The 22,778-nt window shown below is 64.6% G+C and overlaps 1 protein-coding gene across 4 annotated transcripts in view; it reads right to left on the bottom strand.

Annotated features, from left to right (window-relative positions):
• Positions 1-13,276: 13,276 nt before the first annotated feature.
• The window catches only part of ACOT7 (acyl-CoA thioesterase 7), a 78,560-nt gene continuing 69,058 nt past the window's right edge, over positions 13,277-22,778 (bottom strand). For all 4 annotated transcript variants that reach the window (XM_036256600.1, XM_036256601.1, XM_036256599.1 and 1 more), the window contains exon 9: positions 13,277-13,671. In XM_036256600.1, the coding sequence (XP_036112493.1) occupies positions 13,573-13,671 (99 nt within the window). In that variant the 3' untranslated portion in view covers positions 13,277-13,572. The remainder of the gene's footprint in view (positions 13,672-22,778) is intronic.

Raw genomic sequence — 22,778 nt, 5'->3', positions numbered from 1 at the left:
CTCAATCTGTCCCATTTCATTTGGCAAAATGAGGATGTTCCTGGGAGGATGAGTCCCCTAAAAGTCCCCTGTAAAGTAGGGGTGATGTGGTGACAACTTTCACGCCCACCCTGGGAAAGGGCAGCCTGCCGTGTCCAGGTCAGCGCTCCCCTTTCCCCCGCATCCTAACTGTGTGGGCAGAGCAAGGTCCCTGAACCCATGTCCAACACTGCCACTGGCCCACCACTTCCAGGGGACGCTGGGGCGGACAGGCTCACACTCAGTGGCCCTCTGGGTGGTGAAGAGCATTACGTTACAGATGCCTTGGGCACAGCCCAGGGACCAGACCTTGACCCAAGGAGGAACTGCTGACAGCCTGTGGACACGAGCCAGGAACAAAGGATGCTGGGAAGGAGCCACGTGTTGGGGAGGTGCCCCATCCTGCTGGAGGGCTGGGCAGTGACCCCCACCCCCGCCCTTTCCCAGCCTGACAGCCCCAACTGCCTCCTGGGCAGCGTGCTGGAGCCCCCACGACAGGCTCCTCTGGCCACGGCCTGGAGCAGGCAGCGGGGAGGAGCGTAGGCGAAGTGAAGGCCCACTGTGCACTCTGCCTACACTCGGCCCTTCTCACCCGGAGCCTGCTTAATTTCATTGGCTGCACTTCTGGCCCAACACTTACAGGTGCCTACTGTACCAGACAGTCATGTGATCCCCCAGGGACTGTTTCCAGCTTGGGGTGGACAGGCCACTGCAGGACCCTGGTGCTCAGGGCAGAGGACACGATACCTCCCAGCATAGCCAGGCCCCTATGCTTGTCTTGTTGGGGGTTCTTTTGGTCTGTGTGTGGCCTGACACCCCTGGACATCAAGGGGCCTCTGAGGGATGTGTCTCATTCATCTTGGAGTCTCTGCTGTGGGCCTGCCCAGCCCCCGGCCCAGGGGAGGAGTCCATTCTGGATCACACCCCAGGGGGCTCAGGGACCTCCTTCTCAATGAGGCTTGGGCTTGCAGAATGGCCCTCCCTTCCCCATCCCAGACCCAGTGCAGGAGGCAGGGTGGCCCTGTCGGACCACAGCCAGCTATTCTGATGTCTGGTGAACCCCTTGACCTCAGCATACCGAGGCCACACGTGTGAGGTAGGAGCCGCTAGACTCCAGCTCCTGCTCCCACCCGTTACTTCACTCAGCCGGGCCTCAGTTTTCTTATCTGTAAGCTGGACATGATAGCACCTACCTTGAAAAGCATTGTGGACCTCTGGCTCATTCTGAGCACTCCCAGTCAATACGCTATCCCAGGGGGAGTGCTCAGAATGAGCCAGAGGCCCGGTAAGTGCTCAGTAGATTTCATGTCGATGTCTGTGCTAAAGCCCTTGCAGCTCACTGAGCTACGCTGTCTCCTACGGACTAAGACACTGAGCTCAGAGATGTGGGTGAACCTCAGACCTGCGGGCGGACACAGTCTCCCTGACCAGCCTTGGGACAGCCCAGCTTTGTTTGTTTTTTACCCTCACTGAGAACATTTTTTCCACTGATTTTTAGAGAGAGTGGAAGGGAGGGAGGAAAGGGGAGAAAGAGAAACATTGATGTGAAAGAGAAACATCAATTGGTTGCCTCCTGCACATGCCCCAACCGGGGTTGGAGATTGAACTCACAACCCAGGCACCTGCCCTTGACCAGGAATCCAACCCACGACCCTTTGGTGTGAGGGCCGATGCTCTAAGCACTGAGCCACACCAGCCAGGGTGGGACAGCCCAGTTTTGGGGGTGAGGAGGCCACAGGGCTGCCCCCAGCCCTGTGGGGGGCCCAGCAGCCTGCTGGGGAAGCAGAGCAGGCAGAGTGTGGGTGCTCCTGTGGTCCAGAGGCTGCAGCCACCAGTGATCTTGGAGTTGTCAAATAGGGAACTGGATTCAGCATGCACCTGGGGGCAGCATCTTTTCCACCTGCACTGGGCCACCTACGCTGGCCGACTGGGAGGCCTTCCCTGAGGTGCCCAAGCAGGAGCCTGAGCCCTGTGACCCTGGGGCAGGGCGGTGGGGAAGGAGCCACAGGCTACCACTGGCACAACCCTTCCCGTGCCAGGTGATGCCCTCGTCTAGCATAACTTTACTGCAGGGCAGGGCTTGAGGTCTGCAGGCAGGGGATCCCGTGGGTAGAGGGAGGAAGCATCCTCCCGGGAACAGGCACACTCCCCCCAGGGAGCATCCCCAGTGATTTTGTGTGCTGGACAATGTCATCTTCCCAACTTTATTTATTTATATTTTTTGTTAATCCTCACCTGAAGATAGTTTTCCATTGATTTGTAAACAGAGTGAAAGGGAGGGAGGAAGAGGGAGAGACAAACTTCAATGTGAGAGAGACACATCGATTGGTTGCCTCCCGCATGACCCTAGCCAGGGCCGGAGAGCTAACCTGCTACCCAGGTACGTGCCCTTGACTGGGAATCAAACCTGCGACCCTTTGGTCTGAAGGCCAACGTTCCAACCGCTGAGCCAAACCAGCCAGGCCATCACCCCCACTTTAAAGACGGTCAAGCAGAGGCAGAGAAAGGTACAATTGTTTGCCCAAGCTATTATGTGCCCAGGTGAGGATCCAAACTCAGTTCGTCTGACATAAGAAAGCCTGGCCTCTCGGGCCCTGGACAGACGAGCATCCTCCCAATATGCCGAGAATGCAGTTTCCACCTCCAGCCAGGACACAGACAAGAAGGAACCAATGAAAGCATCCATTCGTGGAACAACAAATCCATCTCTCTTTCAAAAATAAATAAATACAATACAATACAATACAATACAATACAATACATCCCCGCCTCTCAAACCCCAAAATGCTCAGGAACAAGGCATTTTTTTGTTGTTCCTCGTTCAGATGGTCTTTCTGAGTCTCCTATCCCTGCAGCGTGGGCCCTCCTGTCCCCACACTGTCCCCACACTGCGAGGGAACACTGAAGCTTGCAGCCCCAGGCAAAACAGGGAGGGAAGTGTGAGGGCTGGTTTGGGGCTCAGCACTCCGGGGGCGGTGGTCCTGGGAGGGGAATGGGGAGTGTACACCCAAATCTCCACATGCGGAGTGAGAAGGGGTGGGCTCTGTGGGACCAGGGAGTCGCCCTTCCTCCAGGATGGTGACCCGCAGATCACACACCTGTGGATCTTTCTTCACGAACAGCGGACATTTGGGGCCAGACCCCTTGGCTGGGCTCCCTCCAGTGGGGTCCGCACCCAGGGCGTCACTACCCCCAACTGGGAAGTTTCTCCTCCATCTCAGCATTTCAGAGGGGCTCCCCAGCCCCATGTCAAAGGGCAGGCTGCAGGTGGGAGAGGCCTGGGACCCACAGCCCAGAAGCCTCCCTCTGCAGGGTCTGCGGGCGGGGCCCGCGTGACGTCACGGCCTCCGGCCAATGAGGCTGCATGGCCCCAGGGTTCGATTGCGCAACAAAGAGGACCGAGAACTTGAAAGGATTCCCCGGGCTCCATCGGCCGCCCCCGGGCTGCTCAGCCTGCGCCGACGAGCATCCGCAGGGCCCGGCCTGGCCGCTGCCCAGGGCGGGGCTCGAAGCGCAGAACCTTTGCGCGTCCGGCAACCCCCATCCCCGCGGTCCCCGCTCCTCCGTGCTCAGATCCCCACGACCGACCCAGCGCGACCCCGCCTGCTGGCCCAGCCCCAGCGGGGGGGCCCCCAGCCCTGCCCAGCCCCGAGGGCGCGTCCCAGCGCCAGCCGGGAAACCGGACGCAGGCGGGACTGTGGTCCTCGGACACACCTCACCCCACCCCGGTTACGCTAGGCAGGAGGGCTCCCAGAACCGCCATCCCGCCCGTGCAATCCAGCCCCGGGGGCGGCGCTGCTAAGCCCCGAGGCTGTGGGACGGAGGAAGGGGCCAGCCCCGGGGAAGTTACCTCCTAAGGTCCCCAAGTTGGGGGGGAACACAGCCCTAAGCAGTGCCCGAGGCCCCCCGGACAGACGACGCGACCGACACACCGCGGACAGCCCCTCCCCGGCCGGAGTCCTCGCGCAGGGGGTCCCTGCCCGGGGTCCTCCCTCCCTCCCGCCCGCCCCCGAGCTGGGCGGCTGCGCTCACCGTACGTTCGGGCGCCCAGGGCTACTGCTCTCTGCTCCCGCCTCCGGCTGCGACTGTGGCTCCCGCGCCCCCGGGCTGGCTGGCGGCGGAGCGGCCCGAGGGCCGGAGCATCCTGGAGGCGGCCGCCGTGGCCGGGGCGATCGGCTCGGCTCGGCCGGGCCCTGCGGCCCCTCCCACCCTGCCTCCCTCCCCACGCGCGCCGCCGTCACCGCCGCGCTCCGCTCCCGCCGCTCGGCTGGCTGCGCCTGGCGGCCGGGGGCGGGGGCGGGGGGCGGAGCAGGGCGCAGGCCTCCGCGGGCGCCTCCGCACCGCCCCTCGGGCCGCCTCGCCCCCAGCCCCGGAGGAGCGGCCCGCCTGGGCGGTCTGTCCGAGCGCCTGTGGGTGCGCGGTCCTCCCCACCCCCGCCGCCGGGCGAAGCCGCCCAAGGGAGGGCGGCGCCTCCAAAAGCGCCCGGACCGCGCCGCGGCCCATCGCCGCCCCCTTGGGTCGGTCCACACTCCCGACGCTGACTCAACCCCCTGTGGACGGCCCGGGCCCGGGGCCAAAGGGGCCTGGGACAGGAATGGACAGTGAGAACCTGGGATCGGGTTCTTCCTGGAGGCCTTCCTGGAGGAGGCCATCTAAGGTGAATAGTGTGGAGAAGAGCAGGTGGGGGCCCTGCGAACGAGCAGTTTCTAGGAACTGGGAAGTTGTTCCGGCCCGACCCGGGCAGGGAGAGGTGAGGGTGGGCCAGCTAAGGATTCAGACTTGGTCTCAGGTATTAGGGGTCCACCGCAGCAATCAAGGGGACGGACTAGGGGCTGCTGGGTGGTTGTCCCTTCCTTGCTGGCTCAGAAATGTTCTCTCAAGTTGGAACGACGACGACGACGCAGCTGGGAGAGGCCGGGACCTGCAACCAGCATCCCTGACCCTCTCCCTTGCCTCCTCCCGAGGAGCTCCCCCAGTAGCACTCCAGGTGGGATGCAGGCTGTCATCCATAGGCTGGGGGACACCTGGGAAAAACTCAGTGAGTCCCCTTCATAGGGTCCTGTGGATGCCCCTTGAGTCACGAGAGTGGCTATTAGCACCCTGGCTTCCTATCCAGGCAGAGGACCCTACCTGCCTCTTCCAGGAAACCTGTGACCAGGCACACCCTGGGCACAAGGCTCGAGTCACTCTGGACGGCCAGGCTCCGCATCCCCCGCCCACACAACTAGGAAGTAGCTGTGAGTGGGCAGCTGTGTCTGGAGGAAGGTGGGCACCTTCCCAGGACAAGACCCAACCACATGCAACCATTGCTCTCTGAGGTCCTCCAGAGCCGGCTCCTGCCCCTGCCAACACCATTCCTGCACCCCTCAAGCAGATGGAGAGGGAGAAGTGGCTTCTAGGGAGCCCCGGGTGGGGGTGGGGCTTAGAATCAGTCCTGAGACAGAAGTGAAGGTATTTATGTGGGGCCGACGTGGTAACCACTGCACCACGGAAACACGTTGGGAAGTGCAGGTACTTATGTGGGCTGACGTGGTAACCTCTGCACCACGCAAACACATTGGGAAGTGCAGGTACTTATGTGGGCTGACGTGGTAACCTATGCACCATGCAAACACGTTGGGAAGTGCAGGTATTTCTGTGGGCCGACGTGGTAACCTCTGCACCACGCAAACGTTGGGAAGTGCAGGTATTTATGTGGGCCGACGTGGTAACCTCTGCACCACGCAAACGTTGGGAAGTGCAGGTATTTCTGTGGGCCGACATGGTAACCACTGCACCATGCAAACACATTGGGAAGTGCAGTTATTTCTGTGGGCCGACATGGTAACCTCTGCACCACGCAAACGTTGGGAAGTGCAGGTATTTCTGTGGGCCGACGTGGTAACCTATGCACCATGCAAACACATTGGGAAGTGCAGGTATTTCTGTGGGCCGATGTGGTAACCTCTGCACCACGCAAACGTTGGGAAGTGCAGGTATTTATGTGGGGCCGACATGGTAACCACTGCACCACGCAAACGTTGGGAAGTGCAGGTATTTCTGTGGGCCGACGTGGTAACCTCTGCACCACGCAAACGTTGGGAAGTGCAGGTATCTGTATAGGAAGACTCCACAATGAAGTGGGACTGGTGAAGGGGGAGCCGTGTACTTCGTGCGTATGGCTTCTGAGTGGACAGGTCAGCTCCCTGCCCGTGGCCTAGTAAATAGGCCACCCCGTGGGAGGTCGGCACAGGGAGGCATTTTGAAAGCAAACAGGTGATTCAGCCCCCAGAGCCTTGGGCCACGCTGCCGCCCCAGGCCTGTGGTCTCAAGAGCCCACCACCAGCCCTGCTCACCCACTGCACTCAGCAGTTGCTGGGGGCAGCAATTTAGGTCCCTAACTTGCTCACAGCCACACAGAGGAGTGGCCAAGCCAAGGCTGAACTAGGGAGTCTGAGGCCAGGGCCCACCTTCTTATGAAGGATGTAGGTGCCCTGGGCCCCAGGAGGTGCCGGAGGTCAGGCGCTGGGGCTGGTGTGGCGGGTCTGGCTTCACACACCTTGGTTTGACGGGTCCCAGCTGTGTGGGGAGGCCTTACTGCTCGTAGCCCAGGCTTCAGGGGGTTGGCACAGGGCGTGGGTGGAGCTGGGGGCCCTCCAGGGGCTCGAGGCAGGGCGAAGTTGCTTGGGCCTCCCCTGGCGGGCATGTTCCTCCCCCTGCTCCCAGGCAGGAAACAACCCCGGCAGCCGGGACGGGGCCGAGACAGATCCCGAAGCTCTTGGCCAGTGTCTCTGCACCTCTGGAGCCGAGCCTCCTCTCGGGGCCCGAGGGAGCCTGTGAGGCAGCTGCTGGACTAGGCTGAGCGGGGAACCTTCCCCAGCACCACCACCAGTGTCTCTGCACCTCTGGAGCCGAGCCTCCTCTCGGGGCCCGAGGGAGCCTGTGAGGCAGCTGCTGGACTAGGCTGAGCGGGGAACCTTCCCCAGCACCACCACCAGTGTCTCTGCACCTCTGGAGCCGAGCCTCCTCTCGGGGCCCGAGGGAGCCTGTGAGGCAGCTGCTGGACTAGGCTGAGCGGGGAACCTTCCCCAGCACCACCACCAGTGTCTCTGCACATCTGGAGCCAAGCTTCCTCTCGGGGGGGCCCGAGGGAGCCTGTGAGGCAGCTGCTGGACTAGGCTGAGCGGGGAACCTTCCCCAGCACCACCACCAGTGTCTCTGCACCTCTGGAGCCGAGCCTCCTCTCGGGGGGGCCCGAGGGAGCCTGTGAGGCAGCTGCTGGACTAGGCTGAGCGGGGAACCTTCCCCAGCACCACCACCAGTGTCTCTGCACCTCTGGAGCCGAGCCTCCTCTCGGGGGGGGCCCGAGGGAGCCTGTGAGGCAGCTGCTGGACTAGGCTGAGCGGGGAACCTTCCCCAGCACCACCCACCAGTGTCTCTGCACCTCTGGAGCCGAGCTTCCTCTCGGGGCCCGAGGGAGCCTGTGAGGCAGCTGCTGGACTAGGCTGAGCGGGGAACCTTCCCCAGCACCACCACCAGTGTCTCTGCACCTCTGGAGCCGAGCCTCCTCTCGGGGGGGCCCGAGGGAGCCTGTGAGGCAGCTGCTGGACTAGGCTGAGCGGGGAACCTTCCCCAGCACCACCACCAGTGTCTCTGCACCTCTGGAGCCGAGCTTCCTCTCGGGGGGGCCCGAGGGAGCCTGTGAGGCAGCTGCTGGACTAGGCTGAGCGGGGAACCTTCCCCAGCACCACCACCAGTGTCTCTGCCCTCTGGAGCCGAGCTTCCTCTCGGGGGGGCCCGAGGGAGCCTGTGAGGCAGCTGCTGGACTAGGCTTGAGCGGGGAACCTTCCCCAGCACCCACCACCAGTGTCTCTGCACCTCTGGAGCCGAGCCTCCTCTCGGGGGGGCCCGAGGGAGCCTGTGAGGCAGCTGCTGGACTAGGCTGAGCGGGGAACCTTCCCCAGCACCACCACCAGTGTCTCTGCACCTCTGGAAGCCGAGCTTCCTCTCGGGGGGGGCCGAGGGAGCCTGTGAGGCAGCTGCTGGACTAGGCTGCGCGGGGAACCTCCCCCAGCACCACCCCCCAGTGTCTCTGCACCTCTGGATCCGAGCCTCCTCTCGGGGGGGGCCCGAGGGAGCCTGTGAGGCAGCTGCTGGACTAGGCTGAGCGGGGAACCTTCCCCAGCACCACCACCAGTGTCTCTGCACCATCTGGAGCCGAGCCCTCCTCTCGGGGGTGGCCCGAGGGAGCCTGTGAGGCAGCTGCTGACTAGGCTGAGCGGGGAACCTTCCCCAGCACCACCACCAGTGTCTCTGCACCTCTGGAGCCGAGCTTCCTCTCGGGGGGGCCCGAGGGAGCCTGTGAGGCAGCTGCTGGACTAGGCTGAGCGGGGAACCTTCCCCAGCACCACCACCAGTGTCTCTGCACCTCTGGAGCCGAGCTTCCTCTCGGGGGGGCCCGAGGGAGCCTGTGAGGCAGCTGCTGGACTAGGCTGAGCGGGGAACCTTCCCCAGCACCACCACCAGTGTTCTCTGCACCTCTGGAGCCGAGCCTCCTCTCGGGGGGGCCCGAGGGAGCCTGTGAGGCAGCTGCTGGACTCGGCTGAGCGGGGGAACCTTCCCCAGCCCACCACCAGTGTCTCTGCACCTCTGGAGCCGAGCTCCTCTCGGGGGGCCGAGGGAGCCTGTGAGGCAGCTGCTGGGACTAGGCTGAGCGGGGAACCTTCCCCAGCACAACACCAGTGTCTCTGCACCTCTGGAGCCGAGCCTCCTCTCGGGGGGGGCCCGAGGGAGCCTGTGAGGCAGCTGCTGACTAGCTGAGCGGGGAACCTTCCCCCAGCACCACCACCAGTGTCTCTGCACCTCTGGAGCCGAGCCTCCTCTCGGGGGGGCCGAGGGAGCCTGTGAGGCAGCTGCTGGACTAGGCTGAGCGGGGGAACCTTCCCCAGCACCACCACCAGTGTCTCTGCACCTCTGGAGCCGAGCTCCTCTCGGGGGGCCCGAGGGAGCCTGTGAGGCAGCTGCTGGACTAGGCTGAGCGGGGAACCTTCCCAGCACCACCACCAGTGTCTCTGCACCTCTGGAGCCGAGCCTCCTCTCGGGGGGGCCCGAGGGAGCCTGTGAGGCAGCTGCTGGACTAGGCTGAGCGGGGAACCTTCCCCGCACCACCACCAGTGTGCTCTGCACCTCTGGAGCCGAGCCTCCTCTCGGGGGGGCCCGAGGGAGCCTGTGAGGCAGCTGCTGGACTAGGTGAGCGGGGAAACCTTCCCCAGCACCACCACCAGTGTCTCTGCACCTCTGGAGCGAGCCTCCTCTTCGGGGGGGCCCGAGGGAGCCTGTGAGGCAGCTGCTGGACTAGGCTGAGCGGGGAACCTTCCCAGCACACCACCAGTGTCTCTGCACCTCTGGAGCCGAGCCTCCTCCGGGCCCGAGGAGGCCTGTGAGGCAGCTGCTGGACTAGGCTGAGCGGGGAACCTTCCCCAGCACCACCACCAGTGTCTCTGCACCTCTGGACGCCGAGCCTCCTCTCGGGCCCGAGGGAGCCTGTGAGGGCAGCTGCTGGACTAGGCTGAGCGGGGAACCTTCCCCAGCACCACCACCAGTGTCTCTGCACCTCTGGAGCCGAGCCTCCTCTCGGGCCCGAGGGAGCCTGTGAGGCAGCTGCTGGACTAGGCTGAGCGGGGAACCTTCCCCAGCACCACCACCAGTGTCTCTGCACCTCTGGAGCCGAGCCTCCTCTCGGGCCCGAGGGAGCCTGTGAGGCAGCTGCTGGACTAGGCTGAGCGGGGAACCTTCCCCAGCACCACCACCAGTGTCTCTGCACATCTGGAGCCGAGCCTCCTCTCGGGCCCGAGGGAGCCTGTGAGGCAGCTGCTGGACTAGGCTGAGCGGGGGAAACTTCCCCAGCACCACCACCAGTGTCTCTGCACATCTGGAGCCGAGCTTCCTCTCGGGGGGGCCGAGGGAGCCTGTGAGGCAGCTTGCTGGACTAGGCTGAGCGGGGAACCTTCCCCAGCACCACCACCAGTGTCTCTGCACCTCTGGAGCCGAGCTTCCTCTCGGGGCCCGAGGGAGCCTGTGAGGCAGCTGCTGGACTAGGCTGAGCGGGGAACCTTCCCCAGCACCACCACCAGTGTCTCTGCACATCTGGAGCCGAGCTTCCTCTCGGGGGGGGCCCGAGGGAGCCTGTGAGGCAGCTGCTGGACTAGGCTGAGCGGGGAACCTTCCCCAGCACCACCACTAGTGTCTCTGCACCTCTGGAGCCGGCCTCCTCTCGGGGGGGCCGAGGGAGCCTGTGAGGCAGCTGCTGGACTAGGCTGAGCGGGGAACCTTCCCCAGCACCACCACCAGTGTCTCTGCACCTCTGGAGCCGAGCCTCCTCTCGGGGGGGCCCGAGGGAGCCTGTGATGCAGCTGCTGGACTAGGCCTGAGCGGGGAACCTTCCCAGCACCACCACCAGTGTCTCTGCACCTCTGGAGCCGAGCCTTCCTCTCGGGGGGGCCCGAGGGAGCCTGTGAGGCAGCTGCTGGACTAGGCTGAGCGGGGAACCTTCCCCAGCACCACCACCAGTGTCTCTGCACCTCTGGAGCGAGCTCCTCTCAGGGGGGCCCGAGGGAGCCTGTGAGGCAGCTGCTGGACTAGGCTGAGGCGGGGAACCTTCCCCAGCACCACCACCAGTGTCTCTGCACCTCTGGAGCCGAGCTTCCTCTCGGGGGGGCCCGAGGGAGCCTGTGAGGCAGCTGGGACTAGGCTGAGCGGGGAACCTTCCCCAGCACCACCACCAGTGTCTCTGCACCTCTGGAGCCGAGCCTCCTCTCGGGGGGGCCCGAGGGAGCCTGGAGGCAGCTGCTGGACTAGGCTGAGCGGGGAACCTTCCCCAGCACCACCACCAGTGTCTCTGCACCTCTGGAGCCGAGCTTCCTCTCGGGGGGCCCGAGGGAGCCTGTGAGGCAGCTGCTTGGGGGGACCTAGGCTGAGCGGGAACCTTCCCCAGCACCACCACCAGTGTCTCTGCACCTCTGGAGCCGAGCTTCCTCTCGGGGGGGCCCGGAGGGAGCCTGTGAGGCAGCTGCTGGCATAGGCTGAGCGGGGAACCTTCCCCAGCACCACCACCAGTGTCTCTGCACCTCTGGAGCCGAGCACTCCTCTCGGGCCCGAGGGAGCCTGTAGGCAGCTGCTTGACTAGCTGAGCGGAACCTTCCCCAGCACCCCACCTGTCCTCTGCCCCTCTGGAGCCGAGCTCCTCTCGGGGGGGGCCCGAGGGAGCCTGTGAGGCAGATGCTGGACTAGGCTGAGCGGGGGAACCTTCCCCAGCACCACCACCAGTGTCTCTGCAACCTCTGGAGCCGAGCTTCCTCTCGCGCCGGGGGCCCGAGGGAGCCTGTGAGGCAGCTGCTGCGACTAGGCTGAGCGGGGAACCTTCCCCAGCCACCACCAGCTGTCTCGCACCTCTGGAGCCGAGCCTCCTCTCGGGGGGGCCCGAGGGAGCCTGTGAGGCAGCTGCTGGACTAGGCTGAGCGGGGAACCTTCCCCAGCACCACCACCAGTGTCTCTGCACATCTGGAGCCGAGCCTTCCTCTCGGGGGGGCCCGAGGGAGCCTGTGAGGCAGCTGCTGGACTAGGCTGAGCGGGGAACCTTCCCCAGCACCACCACCAGTGTCTCTGCACATCTGGAGCGAGCTTCCTCTCGGGGCCCGCGGGAGCCTGTGAGGCAGCTGCTGGACTAGGCTGAGCGGGGAACCTTCCCCAGCACCACCACCAGTGTCTCTGCACACTCTGGAGCCGAGCCTCCTCTCGGGGGGGGCCCGAGGGAGCCTGTGAGGCAGCTGCTGGACTAGGCTGAGCGGGGAACCTTCCCCAGCACCACCACAGGTCCTCTGCACATCTGGGCCGAGCCTCCTCTCGGGGGGGCCCGAGGGAGCCTGTGAGGCAGCTGCTGGACTAGGCTGAGCGGGGAACCTTCCCCAGCACCACCACCAGTGTCTCTGCACATCTGGAGCCGAGCTTCCTCTCGGGGGGGGCCCGAGGGAGCCTGTGAGGCAGCTGCTGGACTAGGCTGAGCGGGGAACCTTCCCCAGCACCACCACCAGTGTCTCTGCACCTCTGGAGCCGAGCCTCCTCTCGGGGCCCGAGGGAGCCTGTGAGGCAGCTGCTGGACTAGGCTGAGCGGGGAACCTTCCCCAGCACCACCACCAGTGTCTCTGCACATCTGGCAGCGAGCCTCCTCTCGGGGGGGCCCGAGGGGAGCCTGTGAGGCAGTGCTGGACTACGGCATGAGCGGGGAACCTTCCCCAGCACCACCACCCGTGTCTCTGCACATCTGGAGCCGAGCTTCCTCTCGGGGGGGCCCGAGGGAGCCTGTGAGGCAGCTGCTGGACTAGGCTGAGCGGGGAACCTTTCCCCAGCACCACCACCAGTGTCTCTGCACCTCTGGAGCCGAGCCTCCTCTCGGGGGGGCCCGAGGGAGCCTGTGAGGCAGCTGCTGGACTAGGCTGAGCGGGGAACCTTCCCCAGCACCACCACCAGTGTCTCTGCACCTCTGGAGCCGAGCTTCCTCTCGGGGGGGCCCGAGGGAGCCTGTGAGGCAGCTGCTGGACTAGGCTGAGCGGGGAACCTTCCCCAGCACCACCACCAGGCGTGCTGGTGGAGGGGCTTCCTCAGCCCCAGGGGGTTGGGGGCTGCCTGAGGCTGCGGGACCGGATGCAGACACAGGTGTGCACACGGGATGTGCATGCACACGACCGCACAGCCTCCCGGGCACCACTACCACACTGCCCTCAGACCCCCACCCCGGCCACGCCGACGCCCCCTGCGGAATGGCTGGGGAAATTTCCACCTCGAACTTTCCACATTTGGCCCTGGCACCGGCTGGGAGGCTCCCCGAGTCCCTGCCTCTGGTTCAGAGGAGAGCCCGGGTGGGGGAGCTTCCAGGGTGGGGGAGCTTCCAGGGAGCAGTAGCCACATGCTGGGCTGAGTCTGGTCTCTTCCTGCAGTCACCTCCCCGCCCCTCACAAGTGCCCACCCACCTGGAGCTGCCATCCTGGATAAGCCAGACCGACCGCAAGTGGGGTGCTGTGTGGGGCCTCAGGCCAGGACATGGAACCAGGGCTCAGGGGGAAGGGGTGCTCTCTCCAGCCAGCAAGTCATCAGGCAAACATGAGTGGGCATTGCTGTGCCTGAAGTTCTGGGGTACATACGGTCCTGGCAGCCAGAGGGACAGGCTCAGGAAGTCAGGTGGGCGAGCCCAAAGGAGCCCCTAGGACAAAAGACCACCCAGGACTGAGGTCCAGCCGAACAGCAGCTTTATTAGTGATGCTGGAGTCTTTCCAGACCGTATACGTAGAATATTCCCCAGGGATCCAGGGAACTGGGGTGTCAAGGACAATACTGGTAGCACTCACACGGGAATGACAGAAATAAAGCTTTGGTGTACGTATTTCAGGAAGACAGGTGAACACTGCGGACAAATACTGCACACGACACCGGCTCTCAACGTGAACTGGGTTTTTGGCCAAGGGGGTAACCTCTAAGTGATTAGGTGCCGGGCTGCTTGGGCCCAGCGGCTGGAGGAGGCGTCTAGGGCTGAGGCTCCGCCTGGCCCTGCCGTTTCGCCTTCATCTGCAGGTACCGCCCTTTGCCTTCCTCAAAGCGCTTCTTCTCGTCCTCGGTCTCGGGCTGTGGAGCATACACAGAAACAGGCAGGTCAGAGAGGTGAGAACCCGGGACCGTGGGCCCTGCCTCAGCTCTGCTGGCTCCGGGGACTTCCAGGTGCCAGGCGGGGCCTGTCTGCCCGCCGGGATGCCTCGAGGGGCCGGGAGCCCATGGCAGAGTCTGCGAGGGGAACACAAGAGCTTGGCAGGGTTGTAGGGACAGCCAACGGGAGCTGGCCGAGCCGTGGGCCCTCACACCACTCACAGCAAGGGAACCCCTCCTGGCGCCTCTTGGGTACCGAACGTCAGCTGAGGATGCAGTTGACAGGAAATGGGAGAGGGAAGGCCTAGAGCAGAGCCCAGGAAGGAAAAGGGACCCCTGCTGGAGCCCCATGTTCGCTCCACCCCAGGAATGCCAGCTGCTCAGTCTCTGCCCCAAAGGACAGTGGGCACAAACGCTGCGCTGGCCACGTGGCCTCCAGGAGCCACTCTGACTGTTTCGTGGGCAGGGAGCCCTGGACGGCACGGGTCCCCGGAAGCGGCACCGTAGTCGCCGTCAGCCCTGCTGTTTCTCCCTCTGAGCAACTGGAGAAGGAGGGTCCCGCTGCTGCGGGAGCGGAGCCACCCGACCAGCCCAGTTTACACCAGGCTGGGCTTTGTCAGGGATGCTCCTGTTCATGCCTGCCGACCTGGGGGAGTGTGGACAGCGCCCCTTTCCTCAAGAGTGGCCCAAATGCTTGGTGGCATGACCCCTAGGCAGAGGTCACTGCAGCAGGGCCAGAAGGTCACCTCCCGAGGCCCCGCCTGTCCTGCTGCAGAGTTCTCTCCTGCTCGCCTGGCTGGGGATCTAGGTTTAAAGAGCCGTGCAAATTCCTCTGGGATGACATTTCCTTGCGACACTCAGGGTGTCTGAAAGCCAAAGTGGGGCAGCTGCCCTTCATCCACAATGACACCAGGCCCCAGCGGCTATTTTTAGGCACAAGGGTTTTACAGAGAAATGGTATATTGGCGAAGCGGAGGATGCCATGTCAGGCTAGACCGAGTATTCCTCTGCGCCTTCTCAGAAATCGCCTCCAAATGTCACCAGGTGGAAGCTGTCACAGCCTTGGGGCTTGGAGCCAGCGGAACCTCGGACATTCGGAGACAGGCGCGTGCTCCCGTCCAGGGCTCTGGGCCGCCTGAGCCTCCGGAGTGAGGTGGGCTTTCCCAGGCGCTGCTGGAGCAGGTCCCCCTGCTCTGGCCTCCTCTCCGGCTGGTTCTTAAAAAAAAGTAAAATCTGTCCGGCCGGTGTGGCTCAGTGGTTGAGCGCTGACCCTGCACCAAGAGGTCACCGGTTCGATTCCCAGTCAGGGCGCATGCCCAGGTTGTGGGCCCGATCCCCAGTGGGGGCCTGCAGGAGGCGGCCAGTTGATGTTCTCTCACTGATGTTTCTATCTCTCTCTCCCTCTCCCCTCTCCCTCTCTAAAATCAATAAAGAAAAAAAAAAACTTTTTAATAAAAATAAAGTCTGAGGCTATGCAATTTGACCCGGAGCCCAGGGAAAACGGAAGTTCTCGGGGGCACGGTCAGGCCCGGCAGGATGCGCCAGGGCAGGGCTGCTCCAGCCCGGGAGCCCTGGGAACGCAGACTCTGGCCCAGCGGGTCTGGGGCTGAGACTCGAGTCTAACAAGCGTCCAGGTGATGCGATGCTACTGGCCGGTGGACCACTTGGACTAGCGGGGCCCTGCTCTCTCTCCGTCCATCCCCGTCCCAAATGGGGAGCAGATGATGTGGCCAAGAATGCAAGGTCAAGGCCCCTAGGCTAGGCTAGCAGGGCCCTGCCCCCCTTCCCGGGGGCACCTGCTTGTGTGGCCGAGGAAACGTGACCCCATCCATCCACAGCGGCCAGAGGCCACGGCAGAGCAACATGCTGGCCCTCCTGGGGGGGGGGGGAAGGGCTGCAGCGGGGCTTCCGCTTGCCTCGCAGAGGACCCCACTGTGGGTAGTGCATGTGGGGTCCAGAGCTGAGAAGTGGGGAGTGTCTCTCAGTAACACTGTTCCAGACTAGTCATCCCGGAGGTGAGCGCGCTCTCCTGTCTACAGGGCGGCAGTGCCCCCACCTGACCCTGGCACACGAGCGACCAAACACTGTCTGCCCCTGGCCGAGCCTTGACGCCCCCCGTCCCGTGTCCCAGGCACCGGACCTGCCTCCACGAGCAGACCTTCTAACTGACAGCACACCCACCAGGCTGTGCCTACCCAGTGGGGGCCGAGAGCGCCGGGGCCGGGAGGGCCCCTGACTACAAGCGGTCCCTAGGGTCCTCTGTCAGCAGCAAACGGGGAGCCAGGGCCCGTCAGGGAACCCAGCCACCCCAGGAATGGCCCCTGGAAAGGAACGGAGAGCGGTTCCGAGTGGCTCGGGGCAGCCGGGCAGCTCCCCCCCCCCCCCCCCCCGCTGCTTCCTCACTGGTAGTGAGCCGAGCTTGTCCCTCCAGGCCTGTGCTCGAGGACCAGGGAGCACGCCCATGCCGCCCCCCTGGAGGCCTCAGCACACCGCGCCCCATTAGCTGGCCGATGATCTGCCGCTGGGGTGACCTGCGGGTCCCTTCTAACGGTGGGCTCGGAAAGCCCAGAGGTGCGGTGGTCTGGCAGCACGCGAGGAACGCTGCAGCGCCCCCTCGGGGAACGCCGACCCTGCAGCAGCCACGAGCCAGGGGCCGAGCCCAGGCCAGGTCTCTGCAGGGCACAGGGGGGCACAGGGCCTGCGGCCAGAGTCCAGTCCCCTAGTAAGAATACGCCAGTGACAAAGAGCCCTGATCTCTTGGAGACACGCTGAAATTCGTGCAGGTGACAATGTGATCTGAGATCGGCTCCCGATGAGCCTGGGTGGGGAGGGGGGCAACTGGACCCAGGTCGAGAGCACAGTTTTCTGTTCTCTTCGTGTCTGTGTGTATTTGAACCGTCTACAGCCAGTAGGAAAGGAAACCTGACGAGACCACAATGGCAGCTGCAGGTCCAGGAAACTCGGCCCCTCCCTGGCCCCAGGCACAAAGCACAGAAACTGGAGGGGGGTGTCCACATGGGAACAGGTGTCTGGAAGCCAGGGGGGCACAGTGCTGGGGCTGGCGGTCAGCTCGGGCAGGGTGGGCACCTCGCTCAGCTCCCCTCGTCCCAGCAGGTCCGGCAGCTGCGACAATTCAGCCTAGCAGAGCTTCCAGCTCGTCCCCAGCCAGCCTGAGGCCGGCTTTCCACGATTACCCAGCCGACTGCGGCCCCTGCGGCCCAGAGTGGGTGCCCCAAGGGCTCTGGATGCTTCTCTCACGGAGGAGGGGCACAGGCCCAAATGTGGGCGAGTCCTGCCTGTGCCGCCGGCACCGACCACGGCACATCCTTGCGCTGGTTCCTGGAAGGAGGTGCGGGTGCCGGCACCAGGCCTCACGTGGCCCTGGCCCTCGACGCTGACTGTTCTGCCGCTGGCTCACCGGGTAGGACCTGCCCTCCCATGACCGACGCCGAATGCCATGGGTGATGGGTGAGGGGCAGCCGGCCAGCTGGATGCTCGGCCAAGGCCCTGGCGAGGCCCGGGGGGAAGAGCCAGCTCGTCCTCCTCATCTCCGCAAGCCCCGCCGGCCCTGGAGCAGGATTCGGTGACACCAGGGCGTCAAGCACCCACCCTGCGACGGCTGCCACCCTCCTGGCCTGGGTGCCCTGGGAGGTGCCTGGCCAGGGCAGTTTATGACGACGGTCAAGGACAGCGAGGCTCCTGCTGACTGCAGGGCGTGGAAGCAAACAGGCGCGGGCGTCTCATCACCAGCAGCGGTGCCCCTGCCCAGCCGGCTGTGCACTCACCCCCAGCCAAGGGACTGAGGCCATCACTTCCCTGGGGTGCGGGGCTCCCACAGGGCTGCCTCCTCAAAGCCCATCCCCCTCCACCCACAAAGTAAATAAGTGCACAAGTTGTTGGCTGTTGCTGCTTTGCAGGGAGCTGGGGCGCAGGGAGAAGGAAAAGGCTCCTCCGCAGGAAATCACCTTTGCTTTCAAGTGCCTGAAGCTGAGGGCAGGGGAAGGGCCAGGGGTCACCGGGGTCGCCTCCCGACAGTGCGAGCACATGTCCAACGGCCTCAGGGGCCCCGTGCACAGGCCAGAGAGAAAAGGGGCGACAGCAAAGGCGACCCCCATTCACCACCCATGCTAGGAGGTGCCTGCCTGGTGGGAGGGACAGTGGAGACACAGGCTCTGGGTCACAGGGACTTGGCTCTGTGGCCTCAGGGGTGCTGCCCGCCTTCCCTGGGACAGTTGCTCCCACCTGCAAAATGGGGACTCAGGAAGGTGACACAGTGATGCCTGCACAGGCGGCTCCCCACGAGCTGTGCACACGGCGTGGAGCGCGTCCCGACCCGCAGCACAGCCCTGGGAGGAGGGTGGGCGCCGAGGGTCATCTTAGGGTGGCCAGGTCCCTGGAGCTTCACCCCCAGCCCAGGGACAGGAGAGCGAAGGGAGGCCCCAGGGCCGCAGGCAGAGCACCCCCACCCCTCTGCTCGGGGACCCTCCAGGCTGCGCCCCAATCTGCCGTCCGCCCGCCCTCCGCCCGCTCTTCCTGCCTCCCTGGGCCCCCTTCCCCGGGGCGGGGAGCCTGTGGCTTTCGGAGCCTGACAGCGCAGACGAATGTTTTCCATTCCCATCCTCTGCGCACTGAGAACACATTTGGAACTTGGCACAGAGGGTGAGTGACTAAGTTCCACCCTTGGTGAAATCAATAGCTTGTCCTTTTTATAATGAGTGTCTGGTGCGAAGAGGTTTCCCGTGGTGATACGACAACTTCCCGCGAGCTGAGGGGCGCAGCCTTCCTGATCAGGTAGGTACAGCGTACCCTCGCCCATCTTCACAGTGGAGACCAGAAAACTGGGGACAATGGTGCAGCCAGTTAAGATGTCTTCTGCTTCCTGGGCCCCTCAGCATGGCCGGGGGGCGCTGTGCGCGGCACCCCGCACCCACAACGCTCACAAGCAGCTGTGGCCCCGAAGCGCAGCTCCTGCCTCGGACCCTGAGCTCTGTGGGGCTGGGCCAGGACCTAGGAAGCCACTCTCCGTGGGGGCCCTGGGACCTCGCTGCCCGGCCCGCTCCCTGCGGCTGCAGGCCTAGGCTCTTCCATGTCGCCAGGGCAGCCTCCAGCGGCCGAAGCCAACGTCTCCAATAACGAGATTGCTGAGTCATAAACACTCTCACCTGGGGCTCCCCTCACCCAGCAGCACCAGCTCAGACCCCCAATAACCGCCCTCAAGTTGTGACTTTGGAACTGCCCTGGGTAAGGGCCACAGAAGGTTTGGCACGAGGTGGGGAGCCTGGGCACCGCCCGGGACAGGCAGTGAGGGAGCAGTGTCCGAGAGACAAGGGAACCAAGACTCGGTCATGCTCGGGGGCTCTTGACAGCTTCTCCCCCAGGCCCTGCAGCCAGGTCACAGCACCCGCCCGTGCCCCTGTGCCGACGGCCGCCTCTCCGGACAGCGGTACCAGAGGCCGGCACTGCCACCTGCCGGGTGCTCCCACGGTGGCCAGGCACGTTCTCACGGCGTCTCTGGCCCTGCGTGCGCTAACTCTGGGCCACCCCCATTTTCCGGGACGCGGTGCAGGGGTGGGGTGCAGGAGGTATTTGATGAATGAATATATGACCAAATAAATGAAGATCACAGTAAGAAAACCTTCATTCCAAATTAGTGTGGCGTTTGTGTTAAGGACTCAAAACCAGTGGTTTGCTCAATGAACAGACACCCAGGTGTCACCTGTCCCCACCCCCCGGAGATGGCGTCGAGGGACCTGGGCCACCAGGCAGCAGCTGGCTCTCACAGGCTCGGGGCAGCTCAGTGTTCCGCCCCGGGACACACCAGGCAGGAGCTCGCCCTGCTGAAGACCCTCTCCAGGCCCAAAGACCCTCACAGGCCTCCCCCAGCCCCTACTTCACCTTCCACGCAGCCACGGCGGAATGTGGATGCTGACTCCAGGGAGGACCCGTTCCTCTGCACCCTCTGCAGGCCCCCGCATGCCCCTCCCGCAGCTGCCTGCCCAGCACCACACGGAGTCGGACCTAACTGCCCGAGCGCCCGGGAGCAGGCCTCCGGGGCTCACGCTCTGGGGCAACCCTCCGAGCAAGGAGTGGCGTGGACTGGGGACACGACGGAGCAACCGGAGCCGACGAGCGCACAGGGCCTGGGCGTTCCCCTGAGAGGTGTGGGCAGCCAGGAGCCGCCTGTTCCGAGCCGGTCGAAGGCTACCTGGGTGGTTTTCAGAGCACTGGCTGGTGCAGCAGAGGCGGGCGTGGAGCCGCTGGGGACACAGCGGTCTGCGAAGGGCTGCGGCGGGCTGGACAAGTTAAGATGGTCACAGGGGGAGTCTGGGCTCCCGGCAGGCAGCGTGAGAGCCGGCTGGGGGGCGCACGGCTCTCATCCACGCTCCCCGTTCTGGGGCGGGGGGCTCGCGGGCCACCGGAAGTGCCTGAGCACCAGCCACTCGGGACGGGAGCGGCTTCAGGATCCTGGCGTTCTCCCGGCACAAGGCAGACTGTGCTGAGCGTCCGCACCCTGGTCAAGGAGCGGCATGGCCCGGCCAGTCCCCGCCCTTCCCTGACGCTGGCAGCAGGGAGGCCAGGGGCGCAGCTTTCCCTGATAACTGGGCTCCCCGACCCTTCAGGAACAGACACGTCCATCCTGCCGTACCCCAGCACCCCAAAGCATCCACGTTTCTTAAGACAGGGAGCAATCACAAACCACTCCAGCACAGTGGTGTCCAGGACCCCGGCCCACGACGAGCCCATGTGGGGACCTGCCCTCCTGCGCCCTGGATGTCGGGTGTGCAGAGCTGGCCTGGCTGTGACCAGGAGACGTGGTGGCCTCAGCTGGGGACGCCTCATGTGAGGAACGGGCCCTCGAGAAGACCCCAGGCCCTGCCGTGCATGTGCCGGTGGGGCTCGGGCCCTGGGGCTTGGGGAGCGGACGGCTGCGGAAACCTGTGCCCCGGCTTCCTCAGTGCCAGGGGCGTGAGCCCTCCAGTCCCATCGCCACTCAGACAGCGTGAGGCCGGACCAGAGAGCAGCTGCCAGCCCGTGGGCTCCCGTGGGGAAACTGAGGCTCAGAGGCACAAGGGGCCACTCACGGCCAGGGGCTCAGGGTCCTGCAGCAGGTTCCTTGGACCAGAGGTGGCCATTGGCTTTGGGCCAGTCACCTCCCCCGTGTCACAGTCGCCTGTCTGCCAGACGTGGATGCCACAGCGCGGGAACAGCAGCCGACGCTCTGACCACGCGGCTGTGACCAGGCTGCTGTCATCATGCACCTGGGGCACCTGCCCCGCCGGCCCATCCCAGGAGGCTGGCAGCCCGGCCTCGAGAGTGGGCGCGCAGTGACCACAGTGGTGACCAGCCCCGGAAGCTCCCAAGGCCTGGATGCGACACTCCCGTGGAAGCTGGTCACGCCGACAGCACGGGACACGAGTTCCCAGTGGGCCTGCCGACTGCGAGTGAGCCACAGCCCCGATTTCCCCTCTACCTCCCCTTCTGATCCGGAAAACACCTTCCTGCGTTTCAGCGACGGATGACTGAGCCTCTGGGTCTAGGCCCCGGTCCCCCGAGAGTCACTGTCCGTGGCGAGCCGGCGAGGGTCCGAGCCCTGACAAGCCAGGCTCGCACCGCAGTTGGGTTTTCTGTGAGCAGAGCAAACCTGCTGCACAAAGACTGCCCACGTGACGTGGCTGAGCAGCCAGGCCTCAGCCACTGGGGACAAATCACCCACGGAAGCTGCTGTTGTACAGAACCTGCCACGGCTTGAGAAGGGCTCCGGGTCCCCAAAGCCAAGGGCGGGAGCAGCCCCTGCACCCTCTGCATGCGCAGTCCCCTCACCAGGCAGGACAGGCACTGCCGTCCTCACACGCCTCCCTGGGACCTTCGAGGACACTTGCTTTGGCTTCAATACAGACACAATTTGGTTGTCGTGTTTCTGGAGACACAAAAGGCTTCGCACACCTGGGCTGAGGACAAGAAATCACCCGTCGGAAGTGCCGGCTTCCCAGGGAGCCAGCACGGTGGTTCCCCCGTGTCCCTTCGCACACACCACTCTCCAGCCCTGGGCAGAGGTCTGGGGCGCGTCCCCCACCCCGCGGTCAGAGGACATGGTCAGGGGACAGTCTTTGGAGGGAGACAAGGCGGCGGGCCCGGGCCTGTGTCCAGACTGCAGCCTGGCTCCACGCTCCGCTGCCTCTCCTGTAACTAGCCTGGAAAGCACGGCAGCTGTGGGGTGCGTGGGGGGCGCACAGGCCCTCCCGGCACGACATATTCACCGACAACACCCAGCAGCATCGCCGCTGCCTTCGCATCAGCGGCCCTGGGGAAGGAGCTAAAAATAGACAGGAGGTTGAAGAACTGCTGACAGCGGGGAGGCGGGGGAGGGGGCCGCGGGCGCACACAGGCTGCGTGAGCACATGTGCTGAGACAGACCACACACAGGCCGCCCCGGAGGCCAGGCTGGAGCCCAGCACCCGCTAGGGACTGGACCGTCCTCCCCGCCACAAGCTATTTTGATCAACACCAGTGGGCTGCAGGCCACCTTGGTAAAGAATCAAGGACCACCTGTAACTGGTAAGGAACCCCGCCTGGATGGACATGGAGCCGGCCAGTGGGAAGGTGTGGCCACACACTGGCCCCTGAAACCTGAGGGTCCGTCCCCATCGCCTTCATTCCATCAGGTGTCGCGCCCCACCCACTGCAGCCCCGTTCCGGCCCCAGCACCTCCTCCTACACCAGAACCCTGTCCAGGGTCCACGGACTGGCCGGCTAAGGGTGTGGGTCCCCCCGCAAAGGACTCCTGGACCACAGGCTGCTCTGTGGGCGATCAGAGCTGGACCCTCCGCCCAGAGCCCACAGCCTGCTGACCCCCCCGGCCATGGCACCAGGACTCCCCCTGACTGAGTTCTGGGGTGTGTGGGGGAACAGCCGTGGTGCCTTCAGCTAAGCCCGTGGCAGCCTGACTCCAGGGCCGGCGCACCCCCTAACTTGGCTGTGGCTGGCACTGCCGACCTGGTCAGAGGACCCTGTGGGTCACATTTACTCAGTAGGAGCCTTTTCAAAATGAAGACATCGCGACCCCTTGGCTAGCTTCGGTCTTTGGCCGG

This window comes from Molossus molossus, unplaced genomic scaffold (genome assembly GCF_014108415.1).
Source record: "Molossus molossus isolate mMolMol1 unplaced genomic scaffold, mMolMol1.p scaffold_m16_p_12, whole genome shotgun sequence".
NCBI classification, from domain to species: Eukaryota; Metazoa; Chordata; class Mammalia; order Chiroptera; family Molossidae; genus Molossus; species Molossus molossus.
This window is presented reverse-complemented; position numbering and strand designations above follow the sequence as displayed.